Genomic DNA, 19,867 nt, shown 5'->3' on the forward strand with positions numbered 1-19,867 from the left:
GTTCAACAGATTTTTATTCTGCTGCCGCTTACAAACCTATGTAAATAACCAGGAAGTAAATAGTTCTTACCATTAAAAAATTCTCCCTTTATCTATCAGCACGGCGTATATTTAAATCCTCTGGTCAGTGATGCAATTTCCACGGCTGATTTCCACAAACGCTTCCGTGTGTCCATAAACAAATTTCACCGTGTCATCGATAGACGTAATACATGTGGTATTCTGATTACTTTGCTTGAAAGCTTTAACAACTGCACCTCGCTCTTTAAACTTCTCCTTTTTACCGAATATGAAGAGAAGAAACAACAAGAACACAGCTGTCGATCCCTGAATTTTTCTAGACGGTCCACCACAAAATGCGCAGCGAAACCCGTTGGTAAAATATTAGACAAGCTTGCAATCGGTTTGAAGTGGCGACGGCATTTAAGGCCGCTTTCTACTCTCTTTTTAACTTTAACCTATTTAAACTTCAGCGAAGTGAAAGCACATGTCAATGTTCCGATCTGTTTACATCTGGAGAGTACACTCTGTTCCTCTCTCCCCTCCCTCCGGGTTAGTTTCTGAGCATGAGCAGATATGCAGGCCAAAAGTACGCATGCGTTACCGGATGTCCGTGATATAAGGACATCCGGTAATGGCATAGTAATGGCTGCTACCAGAGCCCTCCGTTTCTCCGACCACGTGACCAAAAGAAACGGAGGCTCTGGGGACGAGAATGGAGTAAATCCGTTTTTTCGTCCAGTGCGCATGCTCTATCAGTGGTAGACTGCCCGGAGTCTCTCTTTTCCTTGAAAATCCGTGGGGATGAACGCAAAACAAGTGAACGTGCGAGTGTGACATACGAGGGTTTTGTTCTGCAATTTGTTACTGCGCCATTCAACAACATGCGGACTCTAAAATTCAAAGCTCAACCGACAAATGCGTTTTACGCTACCGCCAATCAAATGTTCGGCGGCTCCTCCCAGCTTCCGACTACTGCCGAGCACTGTTTCGTTGTCTGAACTGTGCTCAGCGAATTGATTACCGCGCGCTCGGCAGTAGTCGGAAGCTGGGAGGAGCCGCCGAACATTGGATTGACGGTAGCGAAAAACTATTTTGTCGGTTGAGCTTTGAATTTTAAAGTCCGCATGTTATTGAAAGGCGCAGTAAGTTGTGAAATAGCTCAGGTTTTCTTCCCATCCAACACGCGCTCGTATTTGTTGTTCCTTGGAAAAAGTTCTATATAAGCTGGTAATGAGCCACTGCAAATAATTGTGCAGTCAGGATATCCACGTTGTTGAGAGCTCTTCTGCTTCTCTTAAACTTGTCAAGCTGAACATAATATAGTAATAGCAAAAGAATATTGCAATTGCATTGATTGATTGTTTATCGATGGGACGTGTTTCTATAGTGGGACCCAGGTTGACTGAATTTACAACCAAACAGTCTGGTGGAGTCGAGTTGATGCGGTTAGGTACCTAACAAACTAGAGATGTCTGGGGTCATGTTTCCCCGGGGACATTTAAAATTATAATAACTTCAGAGAGATTTTAGGCTTTCTGGTAGAATATTTTGCCGCATCATGAATGCTGTCAGTGCACTTAATATTAATTTTTAACGCGAGCTCCATAAACACCATATTCTTTGCCCAACCCTCTTTAAAACCATATCTTTTGGTATGCACCATTTTCAAGTTCCTACCGCCCCCTATCTCATAAAAAATAATCGTTCCCTTTATGCGCAAAACTTAGAGAAATTCTAAGAATTTGGCAGGATATCATGGACGATATTCTTTGTTGATGATCTTGCTCATTCTCATTACCTAGATCCATTGCAAGCGAAATCCAGCCTCCGTGACCAGACTCTGTGGCACTCAACAGCTTCGAGGCACATAAAAGAGTCCTGGAGCTGTGAGAGGAATGGACAGTTTTTTCCCGCCTCTCCCTCTACCCCCAAACGAGCTAATAAATATGCAAATTAACTTTTTAGGGAGGGTCACGAAGTTTGACCGCTGCAGCTTCAATACTGTTTAATTTGAAAAAAAGTTTGACATTGGCGAGGGCGCGTAATATGAGTCTCTCCCCCCCCCCCTCCCACCCCTCCATCCACTCCACCGGCTAAACAGGGTTAAGAGAAACGAGATGTCCATCACTGTACGGAACTTAAGGGTTCCTAGTGATTTTCACCTAGATTCATTCCAAGCGAGATCCAATCCATACCTTCCAGGCGAATGACAGGCCACTGGAGCCATGAGAGGGATGGATAGTTTTTTCCTGCCTCTCCCTCCACCCCACCCCCCCCCCCATCAAATTAGCTAACAAAAATGCGAATTAACTAACAAATATAGAACATATGTTCTAGTAAACTGAAAAACTTCTCGATTGCCGACAGTGTGGCTAGTAAGGACCTAGTAAGCAACACAAAAATAAGGGTAATATGATCGAATGCTTATTTTCTATATCGGACTGGCATCGCAAAATTCTGCATCAAGGTGATTCACTGAACAGAGAATTTAAATGGTTACAATACAGTTTATTGGACATAAATTGTATCTTTGTATTTACACTTGTCAAAACAGAATAGAAAAAGGAAAACATGTCCGAAAGTGCACGCCTTCCTTCCGGTGATTATATGTGGTATCCTTTCAAGCAACGCGTGATTATAAATTTCAAATTGTCTCTAAGCTCAGTTCAGAAAGTATTGTACACTTTAGAGCGGTTTTCATCTAACTGTCGAAAAACAGTTGCTTTTGCATTACTACGCTATAGGATTGGCTCAAAAAAATGGCGCCCTTCCTTCACTCAATAAAACGTTACACCAAAATCAATCGTAACTCACAGGCACTCATTTTTTTCGTGCTTTGTGTCAGCTACTTGTATTTAGTTCGAGTTTCGATTGGTTCACTGAATTGTCCGTAACCCTTGTGATTGGCTTGTGTGATAACTGTGGTTTTAGTTTTATGAAAACCGCTCTATATGGGAATTTTACAGCATATGATTTCAATAATAAATATTAATAATATCAGGATATTATTTACAATGACAAAGGACAAAATGGGTCAGTAGCAGTACACTTAAGTAATTTTATAAAAACAAGTTACACGCGCAACTTCTTGACTTTCTCGTTTTGAATTATTTTCAACTTTTTAGGTCAAAGACGTGAAAGCCACATGTAAATTTTAGAAAGAAAAAAAAAGACAAAACCCAGACCTCGGACGAGTTTTATAGTTCTCTACTAAATTTTCTCTTATTCTTATTGGATTAGATTAATCACGTAACGCGACAGTGCTCATCGGCAGACAAACACTATCTGTCCATAATGCCCGTCCGAGGAAAATACCCGGACTGATGGTACTCTTGCGGGAAATTGTTTTTAACAAGCGGGCTTATAGAGAAAAAAATGAGACGTAATTTAACCTGCGATCAGGCGTTCTTTTTAAACAGCAGGGGAAAGGAGAAAAAAAGGACGCCTGATACAATTACTTCACGAATCGTCTGACCGTAGTCCAGAATCTGGAGCAAAAGCAAGAGTTTCATTTATCAATAATGACCCCGAAAGGGTCAAAAACATGTGCAGTTGACGCAGTTGCGAGGAGTCACCAGGAGTGTATCTGTTGTAATCTTTATTCCCGTTCTTTTAATTAATTCCGATAAAAAAGATTCTGATGTTCCACAGAATTTTTTGTTTCTTAACGCAATTAAGAGACATTTCAACTTGCTACTTCCCTGGCCTGGAGAGTAAACTTGTACATTGCGCGTTGTCGCTTTCGCGCTTCCAACGGGCCCCATGAATTTCGGGTAAAATTTGATTGGCTCACACACAAGATAACATCGCAGTTAACAGGTATTAAAGCAACGAAAGGGCAGCAGGGGACTCGCAAAGTAAATGTATCAGGCGTTCTTTTTTCCTCTTCCCCTTTGCAAAAAAATAATAAAAAAATTTGCCTGTTTTCTTTTTCAAATTTTCCATTTGGCTTTCACGCCTTTAATCACCTTTCATCATCTCAAAAGTTGAGAATATTTCAGTACGATTTTTGAACTAGCACACGGAAGAAAATTTAGTGGTGAACAATAAAGAAAATAGATTCTTAATGTCTCGGAACTATCTGTCTGATGGGTGCCCCTTGGAGAATTTGTGTACTTCAAAAAAAATAGCACATTTGTTTTAAGAACATCAAATTTCCGCAGGACAACTATCAGCCGAAACTTCCTCCACAGAAACACACCATTTTTTGAAAATAAACACGAGTGGAAGTTTGGGAGAACGAGAAATCCTGTGGGAACATGAGCTGATATATTGACAAGTGCTACTCAGCTTTTTCGACTTCTCCCAAACTTTCGGGATTGTTTCTATAGCTCCTTGTAGTTCAGCACTAAATTTTCTGTGATTCTTATTGGCTTAAATTGACCACGTGACGTGGAAGTGGGTTTATGTCTGTTTTGTTTTTCAATTTTACATTTGGCTTTCACGGCTTTCATCAAAAAAGACAATAGAGTGTTTATGTCTCGGAACTATCGGTCCAACAGTTGCCCTTGGAAATCTGATGTTCTTGAAACTAGCATATTTGCCCTCGAAGCTTCGCTTCTCGCCTCCTAAATATTTGTTTTAAGAGCATCAAATTTCCGCGGGGAACCTATCAGCCGAGAGTTCCTCAACAGAAACACTCGATGGTTTAAATAGAAACACAACGAAAACGTTTTTCTATCTTTTTTTAGAAAATAACCCCCAAAAAATAACGAGCAACGTGACCGCGTAAACGTTTCTGTGTTGCTATAGAGTAATAGAAAAAAGATTTCTAACAACTCAGCCCGCGTGTTTTCTTTGGGTTATTTTCTAAAATAAATTACAAAGTTTCGTCCTTGTTTGATTCCGTTGTCTGACGTAATTGACATCATCACTTTCCAAGTTGCAATGCTTCGCGGATACCTGAGAAAGCTCCTCGCCAGAAACCTGTTCAACATCTTGATTAACACTTCCCAAGTTGCTAAAGCTTGCGACGTCACCATTTTTCTCGTCGAAAATCTTTTTCCTGATGATTAGTGCCATCTCGTGGTATTCTTTTGCTTCATTGTACTGTCCAAGATTGCGATAAACAGTTCCCAAGTTGTTATAGCTTGCTGCGACGTCAGCATGTTCCTCGCCGAGAACCTTTTTCCTGATGATCAGTGCGTTCTCGTGGTATTCTTTTGCTTCATTGTACTGTCCAAGATCTTGATAAACATTTCCCAAGTTGTTATAGCTTGCTGCGACGTCAGCATGTTCCTCGCCGAGAACCTTTTTCCTGATGATCAGTGCGTTCTCGTGGTATTCTTTTGCTTCATTGTACTGTCCAAGATCTTGATAAACATTTCCCAAGTTGTTATAGGATGCTGCGACGTCAGCATGTTCCTCGCCGAGAACCTTTTTGCTGATGATCAGTGCGTTCTCGTGGTATTGTTTTGCTTCATTGTACTGTCCAAGATCTTGATAAACATTTCCCAAGTTGTTATAGCTTGCTGCGACGTCAGCATGTTCCTCGCCGAGAACCTTTTTGCTGATGATCAGTGCGTTCTCGTGGTAATTTTTTGCTTCATTGTACTGTCCAAGATCTCCATAAACATTTCCCAAGTTGTTATAGCTTGTTGCGACGTCAGCATGTTCCTCGCCGAGAACCTTTTTCCTGATGATCAGTGCGTTCTCGTGGTATTCTTTTGCTTCATTGTACTGTCCAAGATCTCCATAAACAGTTCCCAAGTTGTCATAGCTTGCTGCGACGTCAGCATGTTCCTCGCCGAGAACCTTTTTCCTGATTATCAGTGCGTTCTCGTGGTATTCTTTTGCCTCATTGTACTGTCCAAGATCTTGATAAACATTTCCCAAGTTGTTATAGCTTGCTGCGACGTGAGCATGTTCCTCGCCGAGAACCTTTTTGCTGATTATCAGTGCGTTCTCGTGGTATTCTTTTGCTTCATTGTACTGTCCAAGATGTTGATAAACAGTTCCCAAGTTGTTATAGCTTGTTGCGACGTGAGCATGTTCCTCGCCGAGAACCTTTTTGCTGATGATCAGTGCGTTCTCGTAGTATTCTTTTGCTTCATTGTACTGTCCAAGATCTTGATAAACATTTCCCAAGTTGTTATAGCTTGCTGCGACTTTAGCATGTTCCTCGCCGAGAACCTTTTTGCTGATGATCAGTGCGTTCTCGTGGTATTCTTTTGCTTCATTGTACTGTCCAAGATCTTGATAAACATTTCCCAAGTTGTTATAGCTTGTTGCGACGTCAGCATGTTCCTCGCCGAGAACCTTTTTCCTGATGATCAGTGCGTTCTCGTGGTATTCTTTTGCTTCATTGTACTGTCCAAGACCTTGATAAACATTTCCCAAGTTGTTATAGCTTGTTGCGACGTCAGCATGTTCCTCGCCGAGAACCTTTTTGCTGATGATCAGTGCGTTCTCGTGGTATTGTTTTGCTTCATTGTACTGTCCAAGACCTTGATAAACATTTCCCAAGTTGTTATAGCTTGCTGCGACTTTAGCATGTTCCTCGCCGAGAACCTTTTTCCTGATGATCAGTGCGTTCTCGTGGTATTCTTTTGCTTCATTGTACTGTCCAAGATCTTGATAAACATTTCCCAAGTTGTTATAGCTTGCTGCGACGTGAGCATGTTCCTCGCCGAGAACCTTTTTCCTGATGATCAGTGCGTTCTCGTGGTATTCTTTTGCTTCACTGTACTGTCCAAGATTGCGATAAACATTTCCCAAGTTGTTATAGCTTGTTGCGACGTCAGCATGTTCCTCGCCGAGAACCTTTTTGCTGATGATCAGTGCGTTCTCGTAGTATTCTTTTGCTTCATTGTACTGTCCAAGATTGCGATAAACAACTCCCAAGTTGTTATAGCTTGCTGCGACTTTAGCATGTTCCTCGCCGAGAACCTTTTTCCTGATGATCAGTGCGTTCTCGTGGTATTCTTTTGCTTCATTGTACTGTCCAAGATCTTGATAAACATTTCCCAAGTTGTTATAGCTTGTTGCGACGTCAGCATGTTCCTCGCCGAGAACCTTTTTCCTGATGATCAGTGCGTTCTCGTGGTATTCTTTTGCTTCATTGTACTGTCCAAGATCTTGATAAACATTTCCCAAGTTGTTATAGCTTGCTGCGACGTCAGCATGTTCCTCGCCGAGAACCTTTTTCCTGATGATCAGTGCGTTCTCGTAGTAATTTTTTGCTTCATTGTACTGTCCAAGATCTTGATAAACATTTCCCAAGTTGTTATAGCTTGCTGCGACGTCAGCATGTTCCTCGCCGAGAACCTTTTTCCTGATGATCAGTGCGTTCTCGTGGTAATTTTTTGCTTCATTGTACTGTCCAAGATCTTGATAAACATTTCCCAAGTTGTTATAGCTTGTTGCGACGTCAGCATGTTCCTCGCCGAGAACCTTTTTCCTGATGATCAGTGCGTTCTCGTGGTATTGTTTTGCTTCATTGTACTGTCCAAGATTGCGATAAACAACTCCCAAGTTGTTATAGCTTGCTGCGACGTGAGCATGTTCCTCGCCGAGAACCTTTTTGCTGATGATCAGTGCGTTCTCGTGGTATTGTTTTGCTTCATTGTACTGTCCAAGATCTTGATAAACATTTCCCAAGTTGTTATAGCTTTCTGCGACTTTAGCATGTTCCTCGCCGAGAACCTTTTTCCTGATGATCAGTGCGTTTTCGATGTATTTTTTTGCTTCATGGTATTTTCCAAGAGCTTGATAAACAAATCCCAAGTTGTTATAGGATGCTGCGACGTCAGCATGGTCCTCGCCAAAAATCTTTTTCCTGATGATCAGTGCCTTCTCATGGTATTCTTTTGCTTCATTATACTGTCCAAGTTTGAGGTAAACATCTCCCAAGTTTTTATAACTTGATGCTACGTTGAAATGATGCTCACCGTGAATTGCTCGGTAGATCTTGGTAGCCTCCTCGTGGTATGATATTGATGATTTATACTGGCATGTCATCGATAATGTTAAGCCATGGGTATCAAAGACAGTTGCTTTAATTACGTCGCCCTCTCGTGTGCCAGTTATATATTGAACAAGATCACAGGCCGATTTTGAAAACAGAATTGCACTGGATGAATTACTAAGATCAAATAACACAGAAGCAGTTGAAGTAAGCCACGAAACGACATTTTCGGGAGAAATGAAGGGTGCTAACTCCTTCATCCAAAAAACTTTAGCAGAAACAGTGCTTGTAAGAATTTCATACAACGCTTTGCAATGACTTGTAATCCGACGAAGCAATACGCAATTGTCCCTACTTTCATATAAGCCATTGCGCTCCGACTCAATAAGGGAGTGAAAAAGCTGAACTGCTACAGATAAACACTCATATTTCTCTGCGACCTCCATCAGTGGCATTTTCCTGAGTACTTGATGAACAACGTTATGGACTCTTAAATAGCCGGGTGCCTCATCTTCAGTGTATAAAACCATAATCAAGGAGCAGTTTAAAATCTTTGTTTTGATTAACTCGTCAGTCTGTCCCGAGGTGCGAGCATTGACAAAGTTGACAGCTGTTTGAATTGGGAGAGGTTCCGAATCACATAGGGAGAAAAGGAGAAATGTCTGTCGGAGAACGTCATCGCTTTGCAAAATGCTCTCTAACGCCAGTTTTATTGCTGCAGTCATTGTTTTTGAATAGGCTGGATTTCTATTAGCGAGGGATTCTTCTGTTACTTCACGACCGCCTCCAGTAAGTCTTTCCAAGTAGTTATTCCAACCATAGGTTGGAGAACCATGACTCACAAATTGTAAGTAAAATGCAGCGGCTGCTAAGGCAAGCGGCTGATACTCAAGAACCTTGGCAACCTTTTGAACTAGCTCGTCATTGGAAATTTGCGACACTTGTTCCAACAGCTCTAGTGCGTCCGCGGGCTGCATTCCTGCACTGAGTGACTCATGGTAAGTATGGGAAGCATTTGCGGGAATTGCACTGGTATCTTGAGTTGTAATCAGCACATGACCATGGCCCCACTCTTCACTGGCAGTCTGAGGTAGGTACTTACAAATTGAGGACAGGTCAACAACGTTGTCTGCTATTATTAACCACTTTGAGAACTGTTTAAACTTTGGCAGAATTAAACACCGGAGATGCTGAATTTTTTCCTCACGGCTGATTGCTATCGTGGTAGCCAGGTTGGTGTAGCTGTAATTGGGAATTCCAACATGTTTAGCCAGATTGAAGTAGGAATCAGCTAGCGTTTCAAGGGTTTCGGCATTCAGGGTTGCGACGAATATTAAGCCTTCACTTTCACCTGATCCTATTTTGAAGAACTCTTCTCCAATTTGACGAGCAATTTGAGTTTTGCCACATCCAGGATTTCCTGATAAATAAATTGTACTGACTGCTCCGTTACTTCCATCGTCAAGCTCTTGCATTTTTGTCATGATCCTTGTGACGTCATTTGAACGTCTGATGATTTGGTGAGATGGCTTGAAAGTGAGATTACAGAAAGACTCAACTTTGGAATTAATCTCTTGCGTAAGACATTCAACCTGCTCTTCTTTTTTTTGTATCGTGTCTTGTGCAACTTGTAAATCAGATTTGACGTTTTGTAATTCTGACTGGAGATTAGCAACCTGTGCCTTAAACTTGCTTACTTCTGCTGTGGGAAAATTTGTCTGGTTTTTAACCGCCTCTATATCACTGATCGGAAGACTCAGAGAGTTGAACGCCAGCAACACCCTTCCGACATAACCAGTGAATTCAGCATCAGTAAGTTTCGCCTCGCTGATATGAGCAATGTCATTTCTGACCTGACGAAGATCATCAACTTCTTTCCTGATGGCTGCACTCAGCGTTGTTCCAATGCTATCTGAGTACAGGATCGCGAAAAACAAACAACTACAATCCCATTCTGCCGTGTTTCCGTTCTGTATAGTCGCCAGATAGCGCGAATTCTTCGAACGGCTTTTTCTAGACTCCTTGTTAAAAAAGTCCAAACCATTCTTTGGCGTGTCTTTCCATTCTCCAAGCGTTGTTTTGTATAGGAATTCCCATTCTTGTTTGAGGAGTTTTCGTAGTCCTTCTGGAACCAAGTTAAAAGCGACGTAGCAAATTCGGAAATAGTTCAATTGTTCTGGGGTATACTCCATTGCTATACCATTAGGTTCTGGTTACCAAGATTTATGCAGAGCAGTAAATGGGCCGTTTATTCTAGAAACGTTTTCTCCGGCCCTCTGGACAAAGTTTTCTTGGTGCTTGTGTATCTGCCTGTGAATATAAAGATGACAGAGGACGAATGATTCATCGAGGCGGACTTCATCTTATTTAGTACAACTTAAGTGCTAAACTGAGGGTTAAAGGGCCTATTAACAAGCTTTAACGGGTCTTTTTAAGCCGTTGCTAAGGAAAATGTATTCTCATATAACGTTGTCATTTTTAGTTAGTTCAGAGTTATTTCATGTGTTTTAACCTTTTCATGATCAGTAACACCAGTGACGACGTGATCTGCAGGCCACGCCCATTACTTTAAGGATATTTTTTTCACTTACAGAGAGTGTGTATTGCCACGCAATAAAAGATAAAATCAAGAGCCATTCACTGGATAAATTAAAGTCAAGAAATTGTGATATTGTAGACGATAAATAAAGAAGACAGTTCTCCAAGTGTAATGCGTGTGCGTCGTCCCAATGTTGATATGTTCGTCGAGATGTTCCACGCAACATTATAGAACCTAGCAAACAGCAGTCATGTTGGAGGACCTCCTCAGTCCTCCAACTGAATATGGCGGCCGGAAAATAGTGTAAACATCTGGAACTTACTTTGGCTATCTAGACGACTGATTATCTGAACCGAACCAAAAAACATTTACAAGGAGTGCGTGGCAGTCTTGTCAACGGACATGAGCAAGGCTTTCGACTCTCTACATCATGCTCTCATGATAAAGAAACTTGAGGCGTACGGGTTCTCTCACACATCTCTAGAGCTTATGCGTTCCTATTTTCAAGAAAGAAAAAATCGAGTCAAAATTAATGGTGTGACTAGTTCCTGGAAAGACCAGTCAAGGGGCTGTCCCTAAGGTTCATCGTTTGGACCGCTGCTCTGGAACCTGTTCCAAAACGATTTATCCCTAAACGTGCATACCAGCAATCTGTTTATGTACGCTGACGACCACCAGGTATATTTCAATGGAACACGCATCGAATCTATAGCTTACTCCCTCAAGAATTAAACAAAAACTGTATCACAATGGTATAAGGCCAACCTTCTCCAAGCTAATCCGAACAAATACCAAATTCTAGTCATGACACCTCAACGGGGTGACAAGAATGCAATGGACACGTGTACCATGACAATTGACGATCAACAAATTAGACCGACGAGGAACCTGAAGATACTTGGAATAAACATGGATGACGAACTCTCCTTCAGCAATCATGTTAGCGACATATGCAAGAAGGCCAGCCATAAAGTGGGTGTGTTAGCAAGACTTCGTAATCTCATTTCATGTGAGACTAAGCTCCACTTATATCTAACTACAATAATCCCTAATTTAACATACTGCCACACAGTTTGGCACTTCTGCAAAGCTTCTGACAGGCGCAAGCTTGAAAGAGTTCAAGAACGCGCGCTAAGAATCATCTTTAATTCCAAGACAGACACCTACGATGCTCTTCTAAGTCGTGCAAAGCTACCCTCCCTTCACAATAGACGTCTTCAGGATATCGAGATCCTAATGTTCAAAGTGAAAAACGGCCTTGTACCTGACTACATAATGGAACTTTTCAGAAATTCGAACAAGGGCTATTCTCTTAGAAATGCTGACTTCGATCTGCCTCGTTTCTCTTCAGTTCGTTATGGAAAACACTCCATTAGATATCTTGGTCCTTACCTTTGGTCAAAACTGAACGCAATTGATAAAAATAGACTGACCATCGGTAACTTTAGAGAGAATATTAGAAACAAAGACCTCAGTGCTCTAATCGAGGATGCGTGTTCAAACTGCCTTATATGCACCTCTTAATTCTTGAAATACTCACTTAAATATCAATTTTTATTTCTCTCTTGTATTACACTGTATTTGTAATTTCAGAAACAGTTTTTATATGATTTACAATTATTTATTCTTACTTATTCCTAGTGTACCCAATTAATTTTAATTCGTATTCTTTACTGTGCATTTTAAATCTCAATACATTGTAACGTAGTAGTGTCCCCAAGTAGCTTCTGTAAGCTAAATACCTACCCTGACACTTAAATAAAGTTATTATTATTATTATTATTATTAGACAAGTACTTCTCCTAATACGTTAACTCCTAAAATGGCTAAAAATCACGAGATAAGTGTATATTTTTCGACAAACGCGATCTTAGCTTCATGTCATGCACCGCCATAACTCCGAAATTTAAAATGCGCTGGTTTCCAAACGAAGGACGCTATTGAACTGGAAAGTTGTAAACAGATATAAATTGAGTACCTCTTATGCCTGATGAGGATAAAACCTTTAATGGCTTTGAAGACGTCACGTGAACACACTCCATAAAGGACCCGTTCCAAGTATTTATCGCGACGATTTAATTGCATAACTGAGGAAATTGTTTCGTTTTGTTTTTTTTTTACAGTGACCTTTGAACGACAAACATCTACTTTCGTAGTTTTCCACTTGCCTAGCTATAAAAGATGGAAAGAAAACCTTGTTTGGAACAAAATCGTTTGGATTGTTATTGGCTTTATCGTGAAGTTCGGCCGCAAGGCATTCGCGGCCGGGAAGTTTTTCATGTACGTGTGATGTCATATTCCAAAATAAGAAATTACATATCCCTCTCAGGTTTTAGTTCATCAGATATACTACCCTCTAAAAAATTCATGTTTGACAATTGCGTTTGTTAAAAATTCATAGCTGCGTTACTCATAGGTGCGTGACAAAAAAGGAAATTCATATCGTGACAAGGCTTATTGCTTAGTTCCTTGCCCCCGAGTGGGGGATAGGGCCGGAGATCAATGCTCGCCATCTGTCCCTATTCTTGGCCACAGCTGCTGCTGCGGCCCACGATGTAAGTCCCAGCTCAGCGCGTTCCTTCTCCACAGTTCTCCGCCATGTTTCCCTTGGCCGTCCTCTACTTCTTTTTCCACTTGGTGCCCAGGATAATGCCACGTGTGGGTTTCGGTTTGGTGCCATACGCAGAACATGACCTATCCACTTCCATCGCCTGCGTCGCACTTGTGTACTGATCTTTTCGATTCCCGCTTTTCTCCGAATTTCATCATTGGGCACGCGCATAGGCCAATGGACTTTCAAGATTCTCCTTAGGCATTTGTGAAGAAAGGTGTCAAGCCTTTTTTCATCCGCTTTTGTCATTCTCCAAGTCTTGCATCCATACAACAGGACAGCAATGATGTTTGACTTGAAGATCCTCATCTTAGTTTCTCGGCGGAATTCACCTGTTCTCCACACCTTTGAAAGTCGATGAAAAACACTTCTAGCTTTACCTAACCTACTCCGAATGTCCTGTTCGGCACCACCCAAGTTGTTAACAGTGGCCCCTAGATAGACAAAGCTGTCTGTATCCTCTACATCAGTGCCGTTTATCTTTATAGGATCTTGTCTCCTAGGATTGAGTCTGAGTACCTTTGTTTTGTTGACGTTTATCTTCAAACCCGTACCTTCACTGGTGCTCCCCAGTCTTTATAACTTCGTTTGTGCTTGCGTCCATGTGCTGGAAATGAGCGCAATGTCATCGGCATAGTCTAGGTCTTCAAGCTGTCTCATCATCTTCCATCGAATCCCTGTATTACCTTGCTCTGTAGTCCTACACATAATCCAATCTATTATCAGCAGGAAGAGAAACCCTGACATTACACAACCTTGTTTCACTCCTGATTTCACGGTAAACCGATCCGATTTGCCTGCTCCATCGATCACTGCACACTTGGTGTTACTGTAAAACAATTTGACAATTCTTATGAATTTTGATGGTATTCCATAAGACTGCATCATCCTCCACAGTGTTTCACGGTGGACACTATCAAATGCTTTCTCGTAATCTACAAAACAGGCATACAGACTTGCATTCCATTCCAGCGATTGTTCGATGACATTTTGCAGCACAAAGATGTGCTCAGTCGTGCTTCGCCCAGTTCTGAAACCTGCCTTTTCTTCCCTTAGCATCCCATCCACTGCATCATGCAGTCTAGTAATAACTACTCTTCCCATAACTTTCGCTGGTACTGATAACAACGTTATTCCACGCCAGTTGCCACAGTCAGTAAGGTTCCCCTTCTTGGGAAGCTTAACGATCAGACCACAATTCCAGTCCTCCGGGATTTCCTCTGTCCCCCACACCGTGCGAAATAGGTCTTCTAGCAGGCACGCAGTTGTCTCTATCTCAGCCTTCAGTAGCTCTGTTGTGATTGAATCCATTCCAGCTGCTTTGCCATTCTTCATGTTCTTCAGAGCCTGCTTTATTTCCTGTCGGGTGATACATTCGTCGCTGACATCTATTTCGTTTTGCTGCCTATCGTCAACAACTGCGGGGGCTACTGGATCAGGCCGGTTCAGGACATTGTCGAAATGTTCTTGCCATCTATGTCTGACAAGGACCGTGACAGTAATCAACAACCAGACAGATTAATGTAACTAAGCTTGAGCGACAAGTTGATCACGTGAACATAGAATACATTTACAATAAGAAATGATCTGTTACTCAGAGTAGAAAAAAACGTGCTCGGTGACGGTTGAGACTTCTGGTGAGCTTTGTGACGAATAAAAGATTTTGAGACGAGACTAGTGTTGGGTGAACTGGTGATTTCCGACACTGAGTGGCACCTCCGACGGGACTAACGGGACCACAAGAATGGATACACTTCTTTAAGAGATTGTTACGAAACTTCAACTTCTGGAATTCAAGCGAAACAAGCCTTAAGACATCGTTGAGAAGGGAAACACCGCGACTATTGAGAGGCATCGCGAGGCACCGGTCGTGCTGGATAAGGAGGTGGATGTAGTCAAGGGGAAGATTGAAGAAAAGAAACTGGAAGGCGGTGAGTCGATGGATGAGGTATGTACTTGAAGGAATGAAATAGATGCGAAAATTGAGGGCGTAGACGCGGAGATTGAATATCTGGGTGACTCGAGACAGCAATTGGAATTGGCTAAGAAAGCTTTACTAGAAAAGGAAAGAGAAAAAAACAACTCCAATTCGAAAAAGAAAAATTGGAAATGAAGCTAAAATACGAGGAGAAGTCTGCAGAACTAAGAAAATGGAACCAAGGGAGTCGAGTGGTTCGCACGCAAAGCTGCCAAAGCTATCAATTACTAAGTACGATGGAACATATGAACAATGGCTGTCATTTTGGAATAAGTTCTGCGCGAAAATTGAGTCAACGAATTTAGCGCCAGTCACGAAATTTGCTTACTTAAAGGTACTTCTCCAGCCACAAGTAAGAGCAGATATTGATGGGCTTCCGTTCAGTACCGAGGGTTACGAAAGGGACAAAAACATCCTTCAGTCAGAGTATGGGAAAACCTCGGAAATTGTTAATGCGTACGTTAACAACATCATGGGCCTGCCAACTATCATGGGAGAAAATCCAAGGGAGGTAGAGGAGTTTTACAAACGCCTTTTGTATAACGTGCAAAGTTTAGAAACGCTTGGGAAGTTGCGCGATGTTGCAGGGAATGTTAGAGCTGTGCTAGACAAACTGAAAGGGATTAAGTCTGACTTAGTGCGGGGCCATGAACAGTGGCAGGAGTGGGATTTTAGACAACTACTGCAAGCGATTAAACGTGGGAAGGACATCAATCCAGTAACTGAAGCGAGCGAAGGCGAGATCCAACCAAGAGAGCCAACCTACAACCCAAAAGGAAAGAATGATAAGAATGACGGGTTTTTGCGCCGGAGATCCTATCAGACCCGACAGGATGTTGGAAGACGGACGTATGGGTGTATCTACTGTGATAAGACCGGTCACTTTTCACCAAATTGTCCCAAAGTTATCGCAGTTAGAGACCGCGAAAAGATCCTGAGCCAATAGCAATTATGCTTTAATTGCACCGGTGACAGACACAGAGCTGAAAGCTGTAGAAGCCGCGGATGTCGCAACTGTCAACGCAAACATCGTACATCGGCTATCTTTAAAACGGGGAACGGGAAATGGAGGAATAGGAATGGGAAAATAGGAATGGGGAATGAAGAACGGGGAATCTTTAAAATGGGGAATCTTTGAAAGCGGGAATCTTTAAAATGGGGAATCTTTAAAACGGGGAATCTTTAAAAGCGGGAATCTTTAAAACGGGGAATCTTTAAAAGCGGGAGTCTCTAAAATGGGGAATCTTTAAAAGCAGGAATCTTTAAAACGTGGAATCTTTAAAAGCGGGAATCTTTGAAAGCGGGAATCTCTAAAATGGGGAAACTTTAAAAGCGGGAATCTTTAAAACGGGGAATCTTTAAAAGCGGGAATCTTTAAAACGGGGAATCTTTAAAAGCGGGAATCTCTAAAATGGGGAATCTTTAAAAGCGGGAATCTTTAAAACGGGGAATCTTTAAAACGGGGAATCTTTAAAACGGGGAATCTTTAAAACGGGGAATCTTTAAAACGGGGAATCTTTGAAAGCGGGAATCTTTAAAATGGGGAATCTTTAAAAGCGGGAATCTTTAAAATGGGGAATCTTGAAAAGCGGGAATCTTTAAAACGGGGAATCTTTAAAAGCGGGAATCTTTAAAATGGAGAATCTTTAAAAGCGGGAATCTTGAAAATGGGGAATCTTGAAAAGCGGGAATCTTTAAAATGGGGACTATTTAATAGCGTTAATCTTTACTGAAAAGTGAACGAGAATCTCTCAGTTTCCCACCGGAAGCTATTTATTCTGTCACATGTATCAACTCAACAGGTACAGAGAGAGTTGTGGAGTTTCTTCATTGTAATTATATTGCACGCTATTAAAGCACATCGGTTTAGCGGGATAGTGGAGCGGTTCAAATCTCGATTGTCACTCTTTGAGATCCGCGAGACCCACCGACCAAAGAATCGAACCGCCTGGATTTATCTTAACTCCGGACTGTGACGTTTTTAAATTGAGTTTCGCAGCGATGGATATTTGTCGTAGCCTTATCATGTGCTAATGGAAGGACTTACGATTTAACGACAAATATATGGCAGGGAAAACACGTTTTTGGTTGTTTAATCGATAAATCAACAGTCCCCTAAATCTGGTTTTCACATGACGTCGCTAAAATTCAAACTACAAAACTATTAATCATCCTGAGATTTTACTTTCATGATGTGTAAGAGCAGCTGAAAACTAATATTTCTGAAGTGGGTTCTTGAATTTGTAATAGACTACGCTTGAATTTCTAAGCTTTTGCGTGACGCGGCATTTACATGACGGGAAAGAAAGCTGTCATGTTGGTTAAAAGAGTGACTTATTTCGGGGAACTTGGCTATCTAAACAGTTCATGTATTAGAAAAAGTATTATTTTTAAAATGTTTTTGCGTTCCTGAAGAGATGAATTCACGCTTTTATAGCAAAACTCAGCGACAGATGTTTCTGTTGGTTTCCGGCCGCCATCCGGATGGGCGCCAGCATAGCGCCTCCATCAAAATCTCTATAAATTTGGGTAAAAAAATTCTCCGCTTATCTTGCGTAAGAAACATTGCTGTGACCTGAATCTTGGCGAAAGTCTTTGCATATTTACCTTCTTTCTCTGCAAGATTCTGGACTTTATCATTTGAACTGTTTTGATTTTGATTTTGATTTATTTTGAACGGCGTGACACTGAAAACCAACAATAAAGTAATTCCATGCATGATGCCCGAACGATGTGACGGCGAATTTCGCGTATAATCCGTCATTGTGTGCTTAATGATACCTCTTTCTACGCCATGCAGTCATGAGAAGACAATTTCAAAGTGCCCAGTGCATTCACTCTAAAGAAGAAAGAATCGGTCGCTTTGAAGGTCTTCCACAGTTAAAGTGGAATGATCTCGGCGAACAAGATGTGATAGGGAAGGGGTCGTTTTAAAGATTCCCGCTTTTAAAGATTCCCGCTTTTAAAGATTCCCCATTTTAAAGATTTCTGCTGTTAAAGATTCCCCATTTTAAAGATTCCCCATTCTAAAGATTCCCCGTTCTAAAGATTCCCCGTTCCCCGTTCCCCATTCCCCATTCCCATTCCCATTCCTCGATTTCCCGTTCTCCGTTTTAAAGATAGCCTCGCACATCGATTTGTGACCAGACAAACAACGCGAGTGTCGGAAGATTTTTGACAGCACATGACAAGGGAACAGGCAAGGTCATTTATCCTGTTGTTGTGGTCGAGGTTAATGGAATCAAATGCCGTGCACTCTTTGACACTGGAGCAGGCAGTTCGTATGCTTCCTCTGCCATTTTGGACCATCTCCGGATCAGACTACTTCGGGAAGAATTCAAGCGCGTAGAGATGATGCTGGGATCAGTCAACAAGGCCATCGGGGTTTATGGAGTGACGATTAACAGCCTCGACGGAAATTTCCGAAAGTGGATCGTGGGTCTTTGTTATCACTTAAAAACCCAAAATACGCTGAAGTTATCCAAAAGTACCCCCACCTTACAGGCATACAGATGACAGATCGAGATGACAAGCCCGAACTTCCAGTTCACATTATACTGGGCGTGAGCGACTATGCTAAAATAAGAACAGAGACCAGACCAAAAATAGGAAGTCCTGGAGAGCCTGTGGCGAAGTTAACGAAATTTGGCTGGACAATTATGTCGCCTGGGAAGGAAGTGGACATCTCTAGTATGCTTCTAACGCAAACAGCAGTAGCAGACTACGAACAGCTTTGCAAACTAGACGTGCTCGGAATACAAGACACAGCAATCGGTGATCAAGCAAACGTGTACGAAGAGTTCAAGGAGCAGTTAACTCGAAGCGCGGAGGTCTGGTACGAAACTGGTCTGCCCTGGAAAGAAAACCACCCTCCCCTACCAAATAACAAGGCAGGTAGTTTGAAACGACTGGAAAATACCGTTCGAAAACTGGAGAATCAGGGTCTTTTAGAGCAGTATGATGATATCATTAAAGAGCAACTTGTTGAGGGAATCGTAGAGCCAGCCGAAGAGCAGGTTGTGGGACGAGAGTTTTACATACCACAAAAACCCGTGATCAGAGAAAGCACTGAAGTACGAAGCTTCGTATCGTCTATGATGCTTCAGCTCGGGCGTATGACAAAGCACCCTCGCTCAATGATTGCCCCCATGCAGGTCCGCCCCTTCAAAATCAACTGTGGTCAGTGCTGGTGCGAGCAAGATTTCACCCGGTTCTTACAACAGGGGACATGACGCAAGCCTTCTTGCAAGTCAGCATCCGCATGCAGGACCGTGATGCCATGCTATTTCACTGGATTGCTGACACTGAGACGAGGCGGGTGGAAACTTTGCGATTTACGAGAGCTCTGTTTGGACTTTCGTCATCGCCATTCCTGCTAGGGGGAGTCATAAAGCAACACTTGGAGAACTGTCGCAAAGCCTACCCAGAGATTGTGAACGATCTTGAGAAGAGTTTGTACGTTGACGATTTGATCAATGGTGGTCCTACTGTGAAGGCCGCTATACAAGTGAAAGAGACCTCAACCAAAGTATTTGCTCAAGGGGGATTCACACTTCACAAATGGCACTCAAACGCCGCGGAGCTAGACGCACTGAGTGCAAATCAGATCAGTGACACGCAAGAGACCTATGCAAAACAGCAATTAGGCGTTCCCCAGAGGGAGAAGGGGGCGTTCCGTGGAGTTCCATGGGATAAAGAAAAGGACACTATCGAAGTCAAGCTCCCCGCAAAACGTGTCCAGCCCACCAAGACAAACTTACTGACGAAGCTGGCCAAAGTTTACGACCCCCTCGGGTTCGCCTCGCCCACAACACTGAGTGGGAAACTGCT

At 42.2% G+C, this 19,867-nt stretch overlaps 3 protein-coding genes and 1 pseudogene across 10 annotated transcripts in view; 3 read left to right on the forward strand and 1 right to left on the reverse strand.

The window, feature by feature from the left end:
* LOC110051350 (uncharacterized) overlaps nucleotides 1–19,867 on the forward strand; it is a 434,502-nt gene that overhangs the window by 245,103 nt on the left and 169,532 nt on the right. The gene's annotated exons all lie outside the window — the stretch shown is intronic.
* The window catches only part of LOC149107124 (uncharacterized), an 86,931-nt gene continuing 69,554 nt past the window's right edge, over nucleotides 2,491–19,867 (reverse strand). For all 6 annotated transcript variants that reach the window (XM_089297176.1, XM_089297174.1, XM_089297175.1 and 3 more), the window contains one exon: nucleotides 2,491–10,219. In XM_089297176.1, coding sequence (XP_089153302.1) covers nucleotides 4,813–10,101 — 5,289 coding nt within the window. In that variant the 5' untranslated portion in view covers nucleotides 10,102–10,219 and the 3' untranslated portion in view covers nucleotides 2,491–4,812. The remainder of the gene's footprint in view (nucleotides 10,220–19,867) is intronic.
* LOC149107125 (uncharacterized) lies at nucleotides 15,210–15,983 on the forward strand. The gene has a single exon (XM_089297187.1). It carries the CDS (start codon nucleotides 15,210–15,212, stop codon nucleotides 15,981–15,983), a length of 774 nt encoding a protein of 257 aa, XP_089153313.1.
* LOC149107126 (uncharacterized) overlaps nucleotides 18,389–19,867 on the forward strand; it is a 1,978-nt pseudogene continuing 499 nt past the window's right edge.

Source organism: Orbicella faveolata, unplaced genomic scaffold (assembly GCF_042242905.1).
Source record: "Orbicella faveolata isolate gen_17 unplaced genomic scaffold, um_ofav_v1 contig_27, whole genome shotgun sequence".
NCBI classification, from domain to species: domain Eukaryota; kingdom Metazoa; phylum Cnidaria; class Anthozoa; order Scleractinia; family Merulinidae; genus Orbicella; species Orbicella faveolata.

Bases quoted from the DNA above. Each gene is read 5' to 3' on its own strand.
- LOC149107125 (XM_089297187.1), top strand. From the start codon at position 15,210: ATGGAACCAAGGGAGTCGAGTGGTTCGCACGCAAAGCTGCCAAAGCTA.